The 19,255-nt window shown below is 44.9% G+C and overlaps 1 protein-coding gene across 2 annotated transcripts in view; it reads right to left on the bottom strand.

The window, feature by feature from the left end:
* Positions 1-19,255, bottom strand: part of LOC147732876 (very-long-chain (3R)-3-hydroxyacyl-CoA dehydratase 2-like) — a 225,507-nt gene that overhangs the window by 134,867 nt on the left and 71,385 nt on the right. For both annotated transcript variants that reach the window (XM_086957419.1, XM_086957418.1), the window contains exon 4: positions 9,264-9,282. In XM_086957419.1, coding sequence (XP_086813545.1) covers positions 9,264-9,282 — 19 coding nt within the window. The remainder of the gene's footprint in view (positions 1-9,263; positions 9,283-19,255) is intronic.

Here is a 19,255-nt window from a genome sequence, read left to right as displayed (position 1 = left end):
TTCAATGTTTGCAATACTGTCTGCTTATCGTCTCTCCCCTGTGCCCCTCCTTCCCTACAATGATTGCTTATTATTTGAAGTACTGTCTACCTGACCTCATGTGATTGAAGCGCTATGTATATTGTTTAACTTAAAAAAAAAAAAAAAAAAAAAAAAAAAGAAGAAGAACTGTCCAGAAGATACTGGGATTGCTGCATCGCATTTAGACATCAATGTGCAGAATGCTGCTGAAGCCAGCACATGTGGTGTGTTTTTATGCACAGACATTATTAATTCTTGTGTAGAGCTCCGGTATGTAACTGATATCCTAAAGGTATCAGAGATCCTATTCTGATTTGACCGTGAGGTGCAAGATCTGTGGATTATTTGAGCTTTAGACAACTGCAGCTGAAGTCTGCATCGCAATGACAAATGACCAGCAAGTGAAGCAGAAAACTGCAACAGGAAATGAAAAATCTTCTGGATCAAAGCAAACGATGCGCGTGCGCGCACACACTTGGAATCAACAGCGTAGAGAATAGTGACTGGCCTCTTTAAATAAGTAAGCAGGACACAGGCTATGACAGCAGACAGACTTCAGGTACTGAAGGTTCAGGGGTTGGTGTATTCAATGATAAGGTGCAGAGTCCATAGTAGATACTATGTCCATATAATCCTTAAGTCTCAGAACACATCTGGCCGTGTGTTGGGTAAGGCAGATCTTCACACAAGGAGCCTTTTGCACAGTTACAGCACTTCTGGGCTTGAGACTTGCGCTCTTTCTCAAGCACTCATCTGTTCTTTCAACAACCATAAGATTGGTTGAAGCAAGAACTCTAGTGGGCTTAAGCATCTGGTCAAATGGAGTAGACCTTGCATTTTCTACTGTCCTCTTCATTCTCCGCAAGTCCGTGAACGAAACTATTTGTATGGCTGATGAAGTCAACCCATTTATCAAGTTAAAGGCTGGCCCAAAACCATTGATAAAATAAAGCACAATATTTTCCCAGCAAATTCAGGTACAGGTTGAATGAAATGAGCTATGCCAGGCACAAGTTTATGGTCCCCTTATTGAACGTTGAACATTTCCCGATTTTCAGACAATTCCTAGCTGAATTCTGCGGTGAAATGAAACCACTTCTACTGATCTCGTTGCCATTCTTCAACTAATTTACTCATATTGCATTACCCTGCCTAATAGATGGGGAATGTGCTCTTGACTTCACTTATGAAAAAGTAATAGGTTGGGATGGGAAATATAACTCCACTTGAGGCATAAATATTGAAACTTTGATATGTCCAGAAAAAAGAAAAAAAAGGATACTACTGAAGCAAACCACCTGCCTTGGACCCGGGGACTACTACTGGGAATGGCTGAGCCAGCAGCAAATTGGGAGCTGGACCGATCAGTGAGAAAAGGACAGATCGACACTTAACAAATGCCATAGGCTAGGATTCTCCAACGAGTAGCTTGTAAGCTACTGGTAGCTGTCAAACTGCATATAAGTAGCTCTCCTGTTTGCAATTAAGCCTGCTACATTATAAGCTTTGGCTTGTTTGAATTAATATATGTATACCAAATTCGGAAAACATGTATTCAAAATGAAAATATCAGTATTTTCAGAACTCATAAGTAGATGTTTGGAGAAAAATGTTTGAATCTCCAAAATATATTTAAAGCGGAGTGATAAGTCATGTGGCTTTGAGTCAAGTCAAGTCAAGTCATAAAATTTATATAGCGCACTACATACCCAGAGGGTTTCAAGGCGCTTAGGAAGGGGGGAGGGTTATTTGTCAAAAATCCACGTTTTAAGCTGTTTTCTGAACGCTAGATGATTCTGGGTGAGGCGAAGGTAAGCGGGGAGTGAGTTCCATGTTCTGGCAGCCAGGTATGAAAAGGATCTGCCTCCCATGGTGGTCTTGTTGATGCGAGGTACAGTGGCGAGGGCTTGGCTGGAAGATCGAAGTTGGCGGGAGGGGGTGTAGAAGGACAGTCGAGAGTTGAGGCAATCTGGTCCGATGTCGTAGAGTGATTTGTGTGCGTGGGTGAGCAGACGGAAAGTGATCCTCTTATTGACGGGTAGCCAGTGGAGGTCTTTAAGGTGACCAGAGATGTGTTTGTTGCGTGGGATGTCTAATATGAGCCTGGCTGAGGCGTTTTGGATTCGTTGTAGTTTCTTCTGGAGTTTAGCGGTGGTACCTGCGTAGAGGGTGTTTCCGTAGTCCAGTCGGCTCGTGAGCAGGGCATGGGTGACTGTTTTCCTTGTTTCGGTGGGGATCCAGCGAAATGTTTTTCTGAGCATGCGAAGAATGTTGAAGCAGGAAGAGGATACGGCGCTGACTTGTCTGTTCATAGAGAGTGAAGAATCCAGGATGACGCCAAGGTTCCGTGCGTGGTCTGTCGGGATGGGTGCATTTCCGAGGGCTTCCGGCCACCAGGAGTCGTCCCATGCAGAGGGAGATTTACCTAAGATGAGGACTTCTGTTTTGTCTGAGTTTAGTTTTAGACGGCTTTGTTTCATCCATTCGGCAACTTCTTTCATTCCTTCGTGTAGGTTAGTTTTGGCGGTGCTGGGGTCATTGGTGAGAGAAAGGATTAGTTGAGTGTCATCCGCGTAAGAGATGATGTTGAGGTTGTGTTGGCGGGCGATGGCCGCGAGGGGGCTCATGTATACGTTGAAGAGGGTGGGGCTGAGTGAGGATCCTTGTGGTACGCCGCAGATGATTTCAGAGGCCTCGGACTTGAATGGTGGGAGGCGGACTCTTTGGGTTCTTCCGGTGAGGAACGAGGTGATCCATTCCAGTGCCTTTCCTTGGATTCCGATGTTTCTGAGGCGTTGTAAGAGGGTGCTGTGGCAGACTGTGTCGAAGGCTGCAGAGAGGTCGAGGAGGATGAGGGCGACTGTGTCTCCGTTGTCCAGTAGAGTTCGAATGTCGTCTGTTGCTGCGATGAGGGCGGTCTCAGTGCTGTGTTTGGCTCGGAAGCCAGATTGTGAGGGGTCGAGTGATTTGTTGGTTTCGAGGAAGGCGACGAGCTGGTTGTTGACAGCTTTCTCGATGACTTTGGCCGGGAATGGAAGAAGCGAGATGGGGCGGTAGTTTTTGAGTTCGGTGGGGTCTGCTGTTGGTTTGTTCAGAAGGGCGGTGAGTTCAGCGTGTTTCCAGTCTTCTGGGAAGGTAGCGGAGTTGAAGGAGCAGTTGATGACGTCTCGGAGGTGCGGAGCTATGACGGAGTCTGCTTTGTTGAAGATGTGGTGAGGGCATGGGTCTGTGGGGGATCCAGAGTGGATGGAATTCATCAGGCGGATGGTGTCCTCAGTGGAGATTGGGTTCCAGGCGTTAAGGGTGTTAACGAGGGGAAGATGGTCAGCTGATGGTAGGGTGGGTTGGCTTCCGGGTTGGTTGTCAAAGCTGTTGTGGATGTCAGCAATCTTGTTGTGGAAAAAAGAGGCTAGGGAGTCGCAGAGGGTTTGAGAGGGGGTGATGTCGTTGGAGTTGGCCGAGGAGTTGGAAAATTCCTTGACGATGTTGAAAAGTTCCTTGCTGTTGTGGGCGTTGTTGTCAAGTCGATCCTTGAATGCTGTTTTCTTGGCTTTACGGATCAGTTGGTGGTGAGTACGGATGGCGCTTTTGAAGGCGTCCTTGGTGTTGGTGGATGGGTCTTTTTTCCAGGCCTTTTCGAGGGAGCGGCACAGTTTCTTGGAATTCTTGAGGTCGTCGTTGAACCATGAGGCCTTCTTGATGCCAAGTTTGTGTTGACGTTTTTTCAGTGGTGCTAAGGTGTTGGCGGTGTTGGATAGCCAGAGGGTGAGGTTGGAGGCGGCTTCGTTGGCGTTAGAAGAGAGGGCTGGGGAGGTTTGAAGGAGCGATGTGGAGATCTGCTCCGTGGTGATTTTGTTCCAGTTTCTTTGTAGAGTTGGTTGGAGGTGGATGATGGGTTTCGGCTTGTTGTAGGTGAAGTGAACGCAGCTGTGGTCAGTCCAGAGGAGATCCGTAGTGTGGCTGAAGGAGACATGGTTGCTGGAGGTGAAGATGGGGTCGAGTGTGTGACCTGCGATGTGGGTGGGGGAAGTGACCAGTTGTTTAAGTCCGAGATTGGCGAGGTTGTCCAAGAGGGTGGCGGTGTTGCGGTCGTTGATCTTTTCAAGGTGGAAGTTGAGGTCTCCCAGAAGGATGTATTCTTTGGAGGGGAGCGCGTGTGGGGTGATGAAGTCCGTGATGTCTTCACTGAATTTTGCGCGGGGTCCTGGTGGTCTGTAGAGGAGAGTGCCACGGAGTGTGGTTTTGGGGTCGATGTGGATCTGGAAGTGAAGGTGTTCGGAATTAGCGAGGTTGGTGTCAGAGCTGGTTGAGATGCGGATTGATTTCTTATGGACGATAGCGATTCCTCCTCCTGTATGGTCTGTGCGGTCCTTGCGTGTGATTTTATAGTCATCAGGGATAGCGATGGCGATGTCAGGGGCGGAGGAAGCGTTCATCCATGTTTCCGTTAGGAAGGCGACGTCTGGAGAGGTGGTGTCTAGTAGGTTCCATAGGTCAATGGCGTGCCTGTGCACCGAGCGGGTGTTGAGAAGGATGCATTCTAGGTGGTTGGGGTTGGTAATCTGTGTTGTGGTCGTAGCGGAGATGTTGTCGGTGCCGCTGAATTTGCAGGAGAGGCAGGAGAACGGTCCATGGGTGCGTCCAGGAGCGGCTTGGACGCAGTTGACATTGGTGCCAAGGGCATTGCAACCATGGCTGTTGTGTATTACCAACAAAGAGGCAAATCAATATTGACAACACCCTTTTTACATTACTCCTGGCAACCGTGACAGAGGCGATCATATCTGGTAACCTGGCATGAGGTGGCCAACCGTCATCTTGGTTGATGTGGACACTTGTACAACATTAATAATATCAGTAGCTATAGCTGAATCAGCCAAGGCTGCTGGCTCTTCCAAACAGCTGACTGTGTACCTACCATCACTTTGGGCAAATTAAATAAATGGTAGTTGCTGGGTCTATATTGTCCAGGAGGAATGAAATTCTGAGGACTAACAGCTCTGCCTGAGGCCTTTCTTGCTCAGGAGCAGCCTGCATACCTCATAGGATTTTGAATTCACCAAACTAAACACCACCAATCAGAGTATGAAGCAACTGAGAACTATACGGCTGAATATATGATGTGAAGGCTATGCACAATTCTAAATGCAAATAAGTATTAGAGGGGCTGCAACAACAAGCAAGCAAACAAGCACATTACACAAATTTGCTGAGTAATTCCCACCAAGTTTAAACAGAACAGCCTTAGTTTCAGATCACTCACTTCTGTTCATTTTGTTCATCGGAGACAGACGAGTGAGAAAAAGTAGTATAGAATGCTTGCCTACAACCCTCTGATCATTAGTAATGGAGTGGATACAAACATCTTTGCACTTAATTATTATGGTCCAGTTTTTGAGAAGTGCACTGCATGGATGGTCAGAGTTCTACAACTGGCCCGAGATGACCACTATGCACAATCCAAGCTATTGATGGAGAGTTGTTCATGTATACTCATGCTTACTTTTTTGGGGTGTTCAAAGCAACATAATATAGCCAACAGATTGACAAAAATGGTTAGCCATAATCTTCCTTTTTAATCTGTAAGCACAAGAGAGCTTTAGTCTCAAACGTGTGACCATACGGTTACTGAGCTGTGCTAATCTGGTCTTGATTGCAGTTTTAAATTTTGTTACCCATATTAAAACGGGACTGCTTCATACAGAAATAAAACGACTGTTCCCCAACACAAAGTCAGAAAAGCAGAAAAATCACTTATGCAACATAATTTGAAACATTTACAAGTCTAACGTAACTAATGTCAAGTACAATCTCTGCCCAGAGAACCAGGAATCTAGGAGTTGGGAGATAACAGAAAGAAAAGTAGAGTGTCTATTAACTGGAAAACCTCCATTTGTGAAACAAAGGTAGAAAATGATGCCTAAATATTCTAAAATTATTTAGATTTCAATAAGGCAAGACCATGCAGAGTACAGGTGTCACTTTAATCAATCCAATTATTTTAGCTGTTCTTCTAGACTGTCTCAAACAAGCATCGCAGTGACAGCCTTATCTGTGGGTTTTAATGGGTAACCGTTTGGCTTTCCCATTAAAAAGGGGAGCACCAGCCCTAGCCCAATCCTTTAGGAGGTTTCACCTTTTCTATCCATGTACTGTGCAACAGGTAACTACACAAGAGGGAACTGGGGCCCTCGGAGTCTATTAGAGTGTCCCTAGCTGGGATTCCCACCGTCAACAGCATGAAGGGATGTGCTGTCTGCTCTAGACCCTGCTGGGTGTGGGTGTGGGGTGGGGGGGGGGCCGGGTGGGGGCGGGGGGAGTAGCTATAACTGATGAGAAAACACAGTTGGGATGAATGGGAAAGAAAGTGGTGGCAGTTGAGGCTACAGTGATAAACAGGGAGAACATTGCTCAAAGCCGAGGATAACAGTCTTCTACAAGTAGAGATGTGAAAGTGCTAATGGTGTTCTACTGTGGTGTGTCTGCAGCTATAAGCCCAGGACAGACTTTTGGCAAAAATGCGGAGAGAGGCCTGTAAATGTAAGGGTTCCGGGCTGCCCTGCATTGGCTTGGAGGAGGACCTAACTATTCTGACGCCCTCTTTTCTTTCTGATAATCTAATCTCGCCTGATCACACTCATTTATCAGAGGGTTTTAACCAGGATTACAACTCAAATTTCCATTTTCTTGTAATGATGACTCTTTTCAGTCATGCATTCAAGACTACTCCGGCTCCCCCCCCCCCCCCAAAAAAAATTGAAATCCAAAGCAGACGCCGAGCACCATGTTTTGTATCTTAGTGGTATTTTCCTAAACCTACAGGACAACAAGTTACTGGTGCGTTAATCTTGGCAGGGGAATGTCCCTAGCTCCCACAATGGGGGCGATCCACTGTCATTTCCCGTGCGCGGATGAAGGCTCCGAGGGGACCTCACCAGTCTCGGTGACGCAACTGATTGAGCAGCTAGCCTGCTTGTGCAGGCTTTCAATCATTTTTCCGAGCACTCTCCAGCAGACTTCACTACTGGCAGCCACTATTAAAGTGAAAGATCGCAGTGCGAGCTCTCTATACATGTAGCGCCCGCCATTGTCTCGCATGTGCTGGGGGAGGTGGGGGTGGTGGGGGTGGTGGTGGCGTTAGCCACTATTAAAGCTTTAAAAAAGCAACGGCCATGTGCTGTGTTCAGCCGCCCGAGGAGCACACTTATACGAATTGGCGTCGGGTGAGGCATTCAGCAGCCACTAACGTTAAGTGAACACACAACTCCAGAAACATGCACGTAACCCACAGACCGCCTGTTCCAAGCCAACCAGAGCAAGTGCACGCTCTGTATACAAGTAGCGCCTGCCCTTGTCCCGTGAGTGCTCTTTGTGTGAGGGAGGGGGTGGGAGGGCGTTAGTCACTATTAAAGTCAAAGCATACATTGAGCGCTCCGCATACAAGTAGCGTCCACCATTGTCTCACGAGTGCTGTGTGAGCGCACTGCAAATTTAAACGCCGTCATTGTCCCACGTTATTCATTGGAGAAAACAGTGCTCACAGACTAACTAAAGCATCAAGTGTAACAAGCTAAGTAAAAGGTCCAGTCCTTATGGGCAGTAACAAATTGAGACAAGGCGGGACTAACAATCCTCCTAACGAATTGGAAGCCAGCATTTACCAAGGAAAATGACACCAGCCAATGAAAAATATGGGAGAAGAGTGGGCGAGGATTCCACAGCATACTCCACTACAGCATGCCTCGCAGAGTGAGCAGCGCATGTGCGCTATGCCACTAGGCTCGACCTATAAATGAAAGAAAGGTTTAGGGTGACATACACAGCAGGGTCTCTGATAAGATAAGTGTTCTCAATAAGGAAACTACAAAAACAATGTCTTGGAAGCACAACCCCCCATGAATAAGCAATAATCACAGTAAAGGAGACACAAAGGAAATAATAAACCTCCATTAACAAACAGGGCCATTGTAACTCCCGATATGAGGAAGTATCTGGGAATGGAAAATCGCAAAAAAAGGAGGAAGAAATAGCAGTGACCTGGCCTGGGTGTCCAAATCAGCACCTCCAAGGAGTGTCAGACTGCCACTAGACCAGCCTTAATAGGACAATCAAGGAATTCAGATTAAATGATTTCTCAATTTGACTACAGGAGGAACTGCTGAATATCTGTATATCACATTTCAAATAATGCAAAAGATGTTAAACAAACAACGGGAAAGTATCTACAAGAAGAGCAGTCTTCAGCAAGTTGTCTGAATCAGGAAGAACAAAAACAAGATAGGCAAGCAAAGGTTAAGTATGTATGTCCACGAGAAACAATGTAGGGGCCAAATGTTGTCATTCTAAAGGGCCAGCTTGGTTCCGTTTCCTTCACTTGGCCCTCATTCTTTAAGGGCTGTGCTGATATGCTCATTTAGAAAAGACCTGTGGATTCAAAAACAGGGAAGGACAGTCTTGGATGCAGGCCATTTGCAGGAACCCATCTCTCATTCCTTTGTAGGGTATCAGATTGTCCTTTTGTACAGCTAGTAATTTAGACAACAGCAAATAAAAATACAGCTTTAACTTATTATTATTCGTTAAATAAGTCCTGAATTGATATTTTCATTACTGAGCGGCAGAAATGGGTATCTAGGAGGTTGTCCACTGAAGCCATATGGTGAACCCAGCAAAGGAAAGGGCAAGCTAAATCTAGAGGGGGGAATGTGATAGTTTAAAGGAGATCGATTTCCCTTAACTGACCATAGATTAAACTATTGAAAACTCACCATCAGAAAGCATTCTGTGAGATTAAGGTGCACTCAAGCTCATTTAAAGTACATTAAAGAGGTGGGCCTTCGAACTAAAATCCACATAGCTCACACTACGTGACACTCAACTATGCACTTGTTTCACTATTAGTAGAGAGGCAGATGTTATCAAAACGCAAAAGCAAAAAAAGAATTAGTTATGTAGTTGTGGTTAGATCACACTAAAACCCATGTGATGCTGAAAAAACAACGGAATGGATAACTTTTTTTTTTAAACAGAACCTCATGCACAAAGTGTTCCTCGCTCAGCAGACTGCTTCCTCTCATAACTACCACTTTCCTCAAAGTTCAAACAGTATCAGATTTAGAAACATGAGCTATATAAATCTCTCAATCTACATGCCCATTTATTTCAACTGGCTCTAAATTCTCTATTTAGTTTACACAGTAATTTCATAAACAGAACACTGGCAATGCTGCTGCAAGACTTACCAAAAGCACAATGTAAGATCTAAAAGGAAAAGAGAAGAAAAATCTAATCAGTTTATTTTCATAAACTAAACTTTTTCTAGGATACATGCACAAAGATTCAACAACTGAATATTTAAGAAAAATATGCTTAACACAATTACTTATTGAGATTAACAAGTTTACAAGATTGCTGGGCTGTTTAATATTTTTAAACTATGCTCCTTAAACATGCCCTAGCCATCCAGGCGAAATATAATGGTCATCTTGGGCTCTTAAAACCTTTTACTCACACCTTTTGATCCAGAAGTAGAATGCAGTGAAGTTAGTCCTGTAATTCTTGACATAATGCGATTCATTTGCTAAACCTCTCCATAAACTGAAATTATGTCCTCCTTTTCCTTCGTACAAGCTAGTTGGTGTTTTTACTACTCACCTCATTTTCTGACACTGTCAAGGTTTCTGGTGTTTTCTTGTTCAGTTTATGGTCATTTCTGACATCTATCAAAATCGAACAGGATTTCAGTATTCACCATGTGACCTGCTTCCAAACTGAGAAACATACCCACAGATGGACCAAGATGAGCAAGTGTTGTGGGGTGCCTCGATTTCTGAGTACTGGGGGATTTGGTAGGTAGGATAGATTCAGTCCAAGTATAGAGGCTCTTTGTTTGATACGGATAGCTTCGGAATTCATTGAGAGGAGAGGGATTCGCTGCTGTTTCATTTGGCCGTTCTGGGCAGTGCAACTGGAATTATTTGGTAAGGAGGACCAAATTATTAGGCCTGGGCAGTAAATTCCGTTCCGCTCGCAGAATTTGCCAATTTTGGTAATTTCGCGTTCCGCGGAGAACGCTAAATTGCCCAAAATTCTGCGTTCCACGACTTCGCGAAATTTGTTGCTTGTTTGCATTCTCAAATGCATGTTCGCAAGATGTATCCCTAGCACGCAATCAGCGATAGCGAACAGTAAAAAATCATTGCGAACAAGCAATTCCGTGTTTGATGACTTTTTTTACTGTTTCGCGGAGATTTGCGTAACGTGATTACGCAAATTCTGCCCACTCCTACAAATTATGCAGCAAGAAAATGAAACGTATGCAGTGTAATTACTTTTTTTGTAATTTATGCAAGTTAACCCTGACTGAGCAAAGATTTCACATTATTAATACTAGTTTAACACCCAAATACAGCGATAAGCAGCTTAAAGTCAACATTTATGTAGGGCTTTCCACTGCGCAGCAACACACGTTGCATTTTAGTAACTTTTTATACACGTATTTTAGAAGTTAATTTATTGTTAAAATCTACAGATCAAGAAGCAGATGATGGACTATGAACAAATGTGGCAAATCTATAATTATGCGAAATATACTGCAGTTTCAGAATAACAATCTCAGTGGCCCAGGCTATTGGCAGACAAATTGCAGAAACAACTTCGTGAAAAACTCCTGCAACCTCCTTTAATCATGGTAAGAAACACTGCATCAACCTAGAACAAGTTCTCTTAGCCAATGCAGGAACCGGCTGCCCCAAGGTTCGGTACAGTGAGGCAAGCTATCTTTTTTTCTTTAATGTTGTATTGGATGAAGGTCATCCCATGAGGCAGCTGTCCCTTATAAAATCACTTCTGTTGGGGACAACGCCACAATAAAAAGAAAACAATATCATACTCTACTGCTCACTCCCAAGGAAAGAAAATAACTAATTGACACAAAAAAAACAACTATAATTGATCCAAATGAATTTCCATGACATTAAAAGGCTGCCCATTTGCTTTTGCATAAGAAATAACATGAAAACAGACTAGATATATACCCTTCGAGTAGGAGACTACCTAACATCAGTAATTTTTCAGATGGAGCGAGGGAGCAAGAGAGTAAATGAGAGAAAGGAGGAGAGAGAAAGAGTGGGGGAATACAATGATAGATAATAAAGGGCTGGTATGATGACTGCATGTGCTGATCTCTTCCTGTTGCAAGCACGGTGGCAATAAAATTGGCCAGATTTCACATTTTATGAGAAAAAAACAGAGATTTTGAATAGATATGGTCATGTTAGGCGAATATATAGAAAGGATGTACAAGGCACATACAGTAAATATAAAACCAACCGCAATAACAATTAAAACAGAAGGCTACAAATGCAAGGCCTCACAACAGCAATGTAGACTCCTGTGGGACTTACATGAGAGGACTGGTCTCTCTGAAATGTGTGTAAGATCCTACCACGCAATAGATACACTAGGAGTGTGAGAGAGGGTTTTAGTGAATATTAAGGTTCACAAAGAAAAGGCAAAACTAGGATAATAATGCAGGTATTCTAGAGATCCATTGAAAAAGTGCAATTCCTCAAATAGAGGGGTGACAAAGCTTACACCAGTGTAACCATCATGAAGGGCTCTGGAGGCAGAAATATATCGAATTGTGCACAAACTCAGAATTCCTGGTTGAAGTTGGATTTACCAATTATAAAGCACTGCAACTCTAAAATCTTCTGAACTGCTACCACAAAAAATGCCTCATAGGTCTAATGTAATCATCTTACAAACCTTCACATACATTTGTTCAGTTTCATGTTGGTAAAGCCTGCATGATGCTCCTTTCAATCAAAATGTAAATCAAGTACTTTCTATTGGGTTTCCTGAGAAGGGCAATATAATTCCAATCAATTTACCTGCACACAAATCCCAGGGTGGGAGCTGTATCTACATAGGCAGATGTTAAGCTAGTACAAATAGACTGGAAAAGTAGGTTTGCCTATGAGGAAAAAGACTGGCTTGGAACTCAACAATGTTGTCTACCCACATTATAGGATTGGCATCAGCAAATATAATGTTCCTGCTACCAGAAACGTTGCTTCAATGTTCAGAGGTGAAGCAAACAGAAATAGGTCCCATTCTTTTTCAAGTTGTTTTAGTTGGCAAGGCAATACAACCAAAAATATAATGAATTATAAACCAGCTCACAACAGCAAACTACATCAAAGTTATGGAATCTTTCCGACTAGTACTATAGAGTAAACAGCAAGGCATTATTTATTGTAGAGGAGGAAGCAGAGTACGGTCATGGAATAGGAAAAGTGGAGTAACAAAACCAAATATTCCCACCACCTGCTCCAAATTTTCTAGATACACCACAAGCTCTGTACACCAACTCCTCTGCTTTTGTGCAAACGTCCATGCCCCTGTAACCACTTGGCCAATGTGGGGGCCTCAACCTCTTGCCAGTGGTGGGCAACATCCGTCTTGGCCACCATAAATTCAACCAGCACCAGAATGCGCAAGTGTCTTGGACCCTGCCACTCTTTCATGAGGACCAGCAGCACCAGTTTAGGACCACGGTTGATATGCCTACTTATAACCTTGCTTAGAACTACAGATGCTTTTTACCACTACCCCGAAACAATGGGACAAGACCACGTTATATGAAAGAAGTCACATCCGGAAGAGGCAAATCTGGTACAGTTATGCAATGGCACCCTTCCCATGTGCCACAGCCTCTTCGGTGTATAGTAATGCCTGTGTAGATATTGGAGTAAAGCTTAGGTGGAAGAACATTTTAGTGGTGCACTGGTAACAGCCATCTGGGAGATAGGGGACAGAATTCTCTTGCTGTGCAGCAGTGTCTGCCATCTGCAGTGCCCTCTTCTGTGTCTGCCTATCAGGAGAAATGGAGATGCTAGACATCAACAGAGGCACCCGCGGCAATCTACACTGCGATCCCATAGACGCTGAACTAATAGACTTTGAGCGCCTTTTCGATGTAGATCGGTGTGTCCACGCTGACAGGGATGAGTGCCTCAACGTCTTGAGGCGGCATAGAGTGCAGTGAGGATGCTGATGGCATTCGAATCCTCGACATCAGGAGAGATGTCGCGGACAGAGACTGGTGTCTTGGCGTCAGGTGAGACGCTGCCAGAAGGGGTTTGGTCTTCAACGTGGGAAGAGGACCAGTCGACGGAAACTGGTGCTTCAACGCCGTATGTGGAGTTGACACCAATGGAGACCGGCTCCTCAACATTGACCGTCCTCAGTTTGACGTCAACGGAGGGTGACGACCCGACACCAGTGAAGGTCGATGATGGACAAACGTTGAACTTGCTGCTTCCTTCAGTGTAGTCTTCGATGAGGAGCAGAGTTTTAATACAGTCGACGGAGTGGCAGTTTCAATGGGGAAACGTGCAATGTCGGCCTGCTTTTCTTTGCCGCTGGACGCATTTTCGACGTCAAGCCCGATGCCGAAGGAGAACAGATAACGATCTTACTTCTAGAGAAGATCTGGTTCTCCACTTCTTGGCCCTTGAAGGAGATCTTCCTCTGAAAGTAGCGGATTTCTGAGCGGCCATATAGGTGACCCCTCTCTCTCCTTGAGAGTATGCCCGGAAAGATTTTTGCAATGTTGGCAGGTCTCAGGAGAATGTGTGTCAGGGAGACCGAGAATACATAGTGAGAATCTGTTCTGGCCTTCTTTTTGCCACAAGAAGGGCAAGGGTGAAAAAGAGAAGGCATATTTTGACAGAAAAAATACAGGGTCCTGACAGAAGGAGACGGAAAGAACAACTGACCTAACTGTCACCCCTTCGGTATGATGGGAAACTGGGGGTCATGGCAGCCTTAAAGGCATGGTGCCAGTTTTCTTTCATTTTCTCTGCTGTTATGGTTCCAATGCACTTACAAAAAACAGGAGCCAAGGGGGAAACAGAGACAGGCCGCCCCCCACTCAAAAGTCTCTATCACCAAAGTGGCCTGCTCCTAAGTTGCTCAGAGGCTAAACAAGTTAAAGAGATTTATGTGATAGAGCAAAATTTTAGCTTCTATCCATAGGACTACACTCCGTTGTAATATTCAATCTGGCAATGTTGCCAGTTTGTGTGTGTGTATGTCAGTGTCACCACTACGCTTACAGGTATGCCCTCCCTTCCATGTATGTAAAAAAAGGGGAGGGGAGGTTGACAGTGTTTCACGGAAGCAACACCAAGGGGAGGATTGTATCAGACTGGTACTCGCCTGATTCCTCACTTCTCATCATTGACTACTGTCAACCTTTTAAAGAAAAATGGGAGAAAAAACCAACATAAAGAAAGTGCATATAGGTCCAACAACCCCGTGGTGTTGTGAGTGCTAGAAACCCAATGTGATATCATTGTGCCCCATTACGTGAAAAACAACAAAATACCACGCTAAAAAGAGTGCAAACTAGCTGGCAACTCACAATTTTATTCTGTGCTGCTAGTTCACTCTGATTAAAAGTCAACCGACATGTTTCATCACTATTACTTTTAGTGATTTCTTCAGGGTTTAGTTGATGGGTCAGCGTTTTGCATGCACCTTTCACACGTCTTCCCTTATTGTACCTGTAGTTCATGGTGCGACACAACAGACATACACACACATATTAAAAGTTTCAGCAAGTGACACTCAGCCCAGTACTCACATCTGACAAATCTCAGCTGTATCAATTTACCAGGTGGCCTGTCGAGATGAGCCTACCCGGCCCCCGTGGAAGACTGCGTCACGAGTGTAGTCCCTGTCTACGTACTGGGATATTCTGAACCGCCAACTGGTCGGTATCTGTTATGAAAGAGTAAGCCAAATGAAAAGTACTGTGTCTCCTAGGGCCCGTCTCCGTCGACTCACGGGGACCCAGGACCCTATGCAGTCCCTTAGCTCTTTCCGTTATTTCCCCGCTCCCGCTGGTTAAGCCATTGTAACTCCTTACCGCGTTGGTGTGCAGCTCACGTCTCCGACTCACCCTCGTGTACTGTGGAGACGCCGGCCGGCTGTTTACCAAGCCGGTTTCCGGGTCACGTGAGCTGACGCGGCGTGCCGCGTCACGTTTCTTTTGGGCGCCATCTTAGACTGGGAACTTTTCAAAAGAAAGTGGATTATATTGAATGCATTGCCATTTGTTTCCTATTAGAAAGCGAGGGGTAACTACCGAATCGCGCACAATACATGTACTTTTGTATACCATCCACTATTTGTGTATTTTGATGTGTATAAAAACGGAAAATTAATAGGGGACACTTTGAAAGCAGGAAAACATTTTTTAAAATTTTTTAACAAAGGCAACATATTTTGAAAAAGGCCGCCATCGGCTGTGATAAGGTAAAGCTCCACAGAACCCCTTGTGAATGGGTTTTATAATCCTGCTCAGAGTGTTGTGATACCCAGGTATGGGGGATACTAGTCCGCCGATGATGTTTCATGAACCCCCATTAGATTGTAGTGCTTTTATTGGTGTATGGGTGTTTGTATTCCCTGTATATCTAACACCATTTTGCCCAATAAGTACCACTACTCGCGGAGTGATGCAGGTGTAATGATGTGGGGAAGTACTCTAGGTCATTGTGACCTTGTTCCATTCAATGACATCGTTAAGGCCTTGATCAGCTGTTAGCTCTTCATAAATCCAGCGTGCTTCTTTCTTCGCTAGTCTGTTGCTCATACTATGTACCTCCCCGTGTAATCTCTCCAACACAGTCCAGCGCAGATCTCTAGGTTGGTGTTTCAGACTGGTAAAATGTTGTACCAGTTTGGTCGAGAGTTTTGCTGCTCTTATGGTGCTGAGATGTTCTTGGATCCTCACTTTGATTTTTCTGGTGGTTAGCCCGATGTAATATAGGCCACAGGGACAGCTTAGTCTGTATATTACGTTACACGTATTACAGTTACTAAAACTGTTTAGATACCACGTTCTTCCGTTGGTCCTGGTGATGGAGTTGGTTTTCACTGTCAGAGGGCAGACGGTACATTCCCCACACGGGTAGTGGCCTGGTGGGAGATTAGAGTTTGGCTGTCTGACTTGTGGTCTTGTATGGACCAGCCGGTCCTTTAGACTGAAGGACCGCTTAAAGGCGAACCTGGGTGGGGGCATCCGCATCAAGTTGGTACTAAGAATGTCCCAATGTTTTCTGACGATTTGCCGGATCTTGGCAGAGTGGGGTCCATAGGTAGTGATCACTGGGATACAGTCTGTTTTCACTTTTAGTTGACGCTCAAGTAGGGCTTCTCGTGGTGTGTTAAGAGCTCGTTTCTTGGCCTGATTTATCGTTCTGCGCGGGTATGCTCTGGCCACAAGTTTATCGGCCAGTTATTCTGATTGTTCTTTATAGCAGTTGGTGGTGGAGCAGTTTCTACGGTATCTCATGAATTGTCCCACCGGGAGATTATCCCGTAGGGCCCTGGGGTGAAATGATTTATAATGTAGCAATGAATTTTTATCTGTAGGTTTTTGGTGTACAGATGTAACAAGCTTGTTGTTTATAGCATTAATGTCCAAATCCAGATATGTGGCTTTGTACCGATCTATATTCCAGGTGAACCTGAGGCAACCATCCAATGTGTTCAACCACGTGAGAAAGCTATCCAGATCTTCAGATGTACCCCTCCAGATACATAGGATGTCATCTATGTATCTCTTCCAGAGGACAATGTTCCTCTGGAAGAGATTGGTGGCATGGTAGATGTTGTTAGCTTCGAATAGACCGACGTAAATACACGCCAAACTGGGGGCAAAAGTAGCCCCCATTGAAGTCCCAGACGTCTGCAGGTACAGTTGGTCTTTATATGTAAAGAAATTGCGGGTCAGTGCTAGTTCAATACATTGTAGGATTAGGGTCTGTGCTGTGTCATAGAACCACTCCAGCTCCCCCAGGGAGCGGGCTGCTGCCACCAGCGTCGCCTCCTGGGGTATGCTGGTATAAAGGGACTCGATGTCAATAGTCACCATTAGGTTTTCCTCAGGGTTATATGTGACTGATTGGAGATGTCTCAGGATATCGGTGGTATCTTGTATGTATGAAGGTTGAGTAATCACACATTCACGTAAAAAGAAATCCGCAAATTGAGAGAGCGGCTCGAGAACAGAATTAATGCCCGAAACAATAGGCCTGCCTGGTGGTGGGCGTTGTGGCTTATGAATTTTGGGCACAATATAAAATGCAGGTATTCTGGGGGATGGATTGATCAGAAAATCTGCCTCCTTTGCTGTAATCCATTTCTTTTCTCGAGCAGCCGCCACCATTGTGTGTATCATCTTTTGCAAGTCTGGGGTAGGGTCTCTAGCCAGGGGTCGGTAATGTTCCTTGACTCCTAGGAGTCTGCTACACTCAGCTTCATAGTCAGAGGTATTCATTACCACCACTGCTCCCCCCTTATCAGCCGGTTTAATGGTGATAAGGTCATTGTTTTGTAATGATTTAACCGCCAGCCAGTCCGTCTTTGACATGTTGCTTGGTTTGTTGGGGTGTGGTTGTTTTTCTAGGTCCATGATATCCTGTAGGACTTTCTGTTCAAAAACTGTAACTTCCGGGCCCACTTGATGATTCAGAGGTGTGAAGTTCGAGGGGCGTCTTAAATCTGTGGAAAAGTTCGAGTTGGTCGTAGTGCTTTCTCTCCCTTCAAAAAATTTGCATAGTTTGATTTTTCTTATGACTCCATTGAGTTCGCCTCTTAACTGAAAGCTATCATGCTTAGGAGTAGGGACGAACCCGAGCCCTTTGTTGAGCACTGTATTCTCATCCGATGTTAAGTGATAATCCGACAGATTAACCACTATGTTGTCTTGGGGAGTTATATTGGTGTTCGGCCTCTGCTGCGGGTGATCCTCGGGGAATAGGTTTGCTGGTTTGTGTTGGACATGTGCCGGGCCCTTCCTCTGCCTCGGCCTCTCGTATTGGTCCCTCTCTGGTTCGACTGGTGCTGTCCTAAAAAAGCTCTAAATAGGGCTCCTAGGTCCTGGTCGGATGTGCCCTGGGGCTGAAACCTCACTCGGGTATTACCCTGGGGAGGTTGCATTTCCTGGTCATCTTCCTCGCTACTTGTATTGTCGAAAGCCCAGTTCTGTGGTGTTCTCCTAGGTTGTGGTCTGCCTCCCCTACCTCGTTGAGGTGCTGCAGCTTGGGCTTTGGGTTGTTGATAGTATTCATCCTCTACATATGGGAAAGCCCATTCATGACTGAACCTCTCCAGATTCCGTTTAAGGCCTTTTATCTTTTGGTTCACCATATAGGTTTGGTATTCCCCCAGATCAGTTTGTATTCTGGCTAGTTGTTCTTTAGCATCAACGATGGTGGTATCATTTTTTATAGTGGTTTCCATTTCCAAAATTTCTGTGAGTAGCTCCTCACTAAGGCGTTTCGCTGTGTTAATAATTAGAATCAACCAGTCCCGGGTACATTTATTCGCTATGTAGCTCCAGTCTACCCGGAACTGTTTATCCTCAAGGAAGATTTTAGGTTCTAATCTTACTAGTAAACTTGCCGGGGCTGCCCCGGCTCGGAGATACTCAGTCATGAGTGCCCCATGTAGCGCTATTCTTATTTGGCGTTTCCTCAGTGTTGATAATTTTTCCCACTCATCCCTAGCGGTGTTAGTGCTACCCAGTGGAGTGTCTGGTAATAGAGATGGTCCCTCGAGGATGTTGGCTATGTGATCCTCGGTGAATGCCAGACAGAATTTTGCCATGATGCTCACGAAACCAGGCGTGAAGTGAAAGCTGAAACAGTCAATTTTAAAATGCACATATGCAAAGTCCCGGGAGCTACTGCCTCAAGACAATGTATTACCTTTGTGTGTGCGAGTTTATATTTGTAGGCTCTCACGGCTAGACTGTCGTACTCAACACTCTTACAAAAAACAGGAGCCAAGGGGGAAACAGAGACAGGCCGCCCCCCACTCAAAAGTCTCTATCACCAAAGTGGCCTGCTCCTAAGTTGCTCAGAGGCTAAACAAGTTAAAGAGATTTATGTGATAGAGCAAAATTTTAGCTTCTATCCATAGGACTACACTCCATTGTAATATTCAATCTGGCAATGTTGCCAGTTTGTGTGTGTGTATGTCAGTGTCACCACTACGCTTACAGGTATGCCCTCCCTTCCATGTATGTAAAAAAAGGGGAGGGGAGGTTGACAGTGTCTCACGGAAGCAACACCAAGGGGAGGATTGTATCAGACTGGTACTCGCCTGATTCCTCACTTCTCATCATTGACTACTGTCAACCTTTTAAAGAAAA

Source organism: Lissotriton vulgaris, chromosome 2_1 (genome assembly GCF_964263255.1).
Source record: "Lissotriton vulgaris chromosome 2_1, aLisVul1.2, whole genome shotgun sequence".
Lineage (NCBI taxonomy): Eukaryota > Metazoa > Chordata > Amphibia > Caudata > Salamandridae > Lissotriton > Lissotriton vulgaris.
This window is presented reverse-complemented; position numbering and strand designations above follow the sequence as displayed.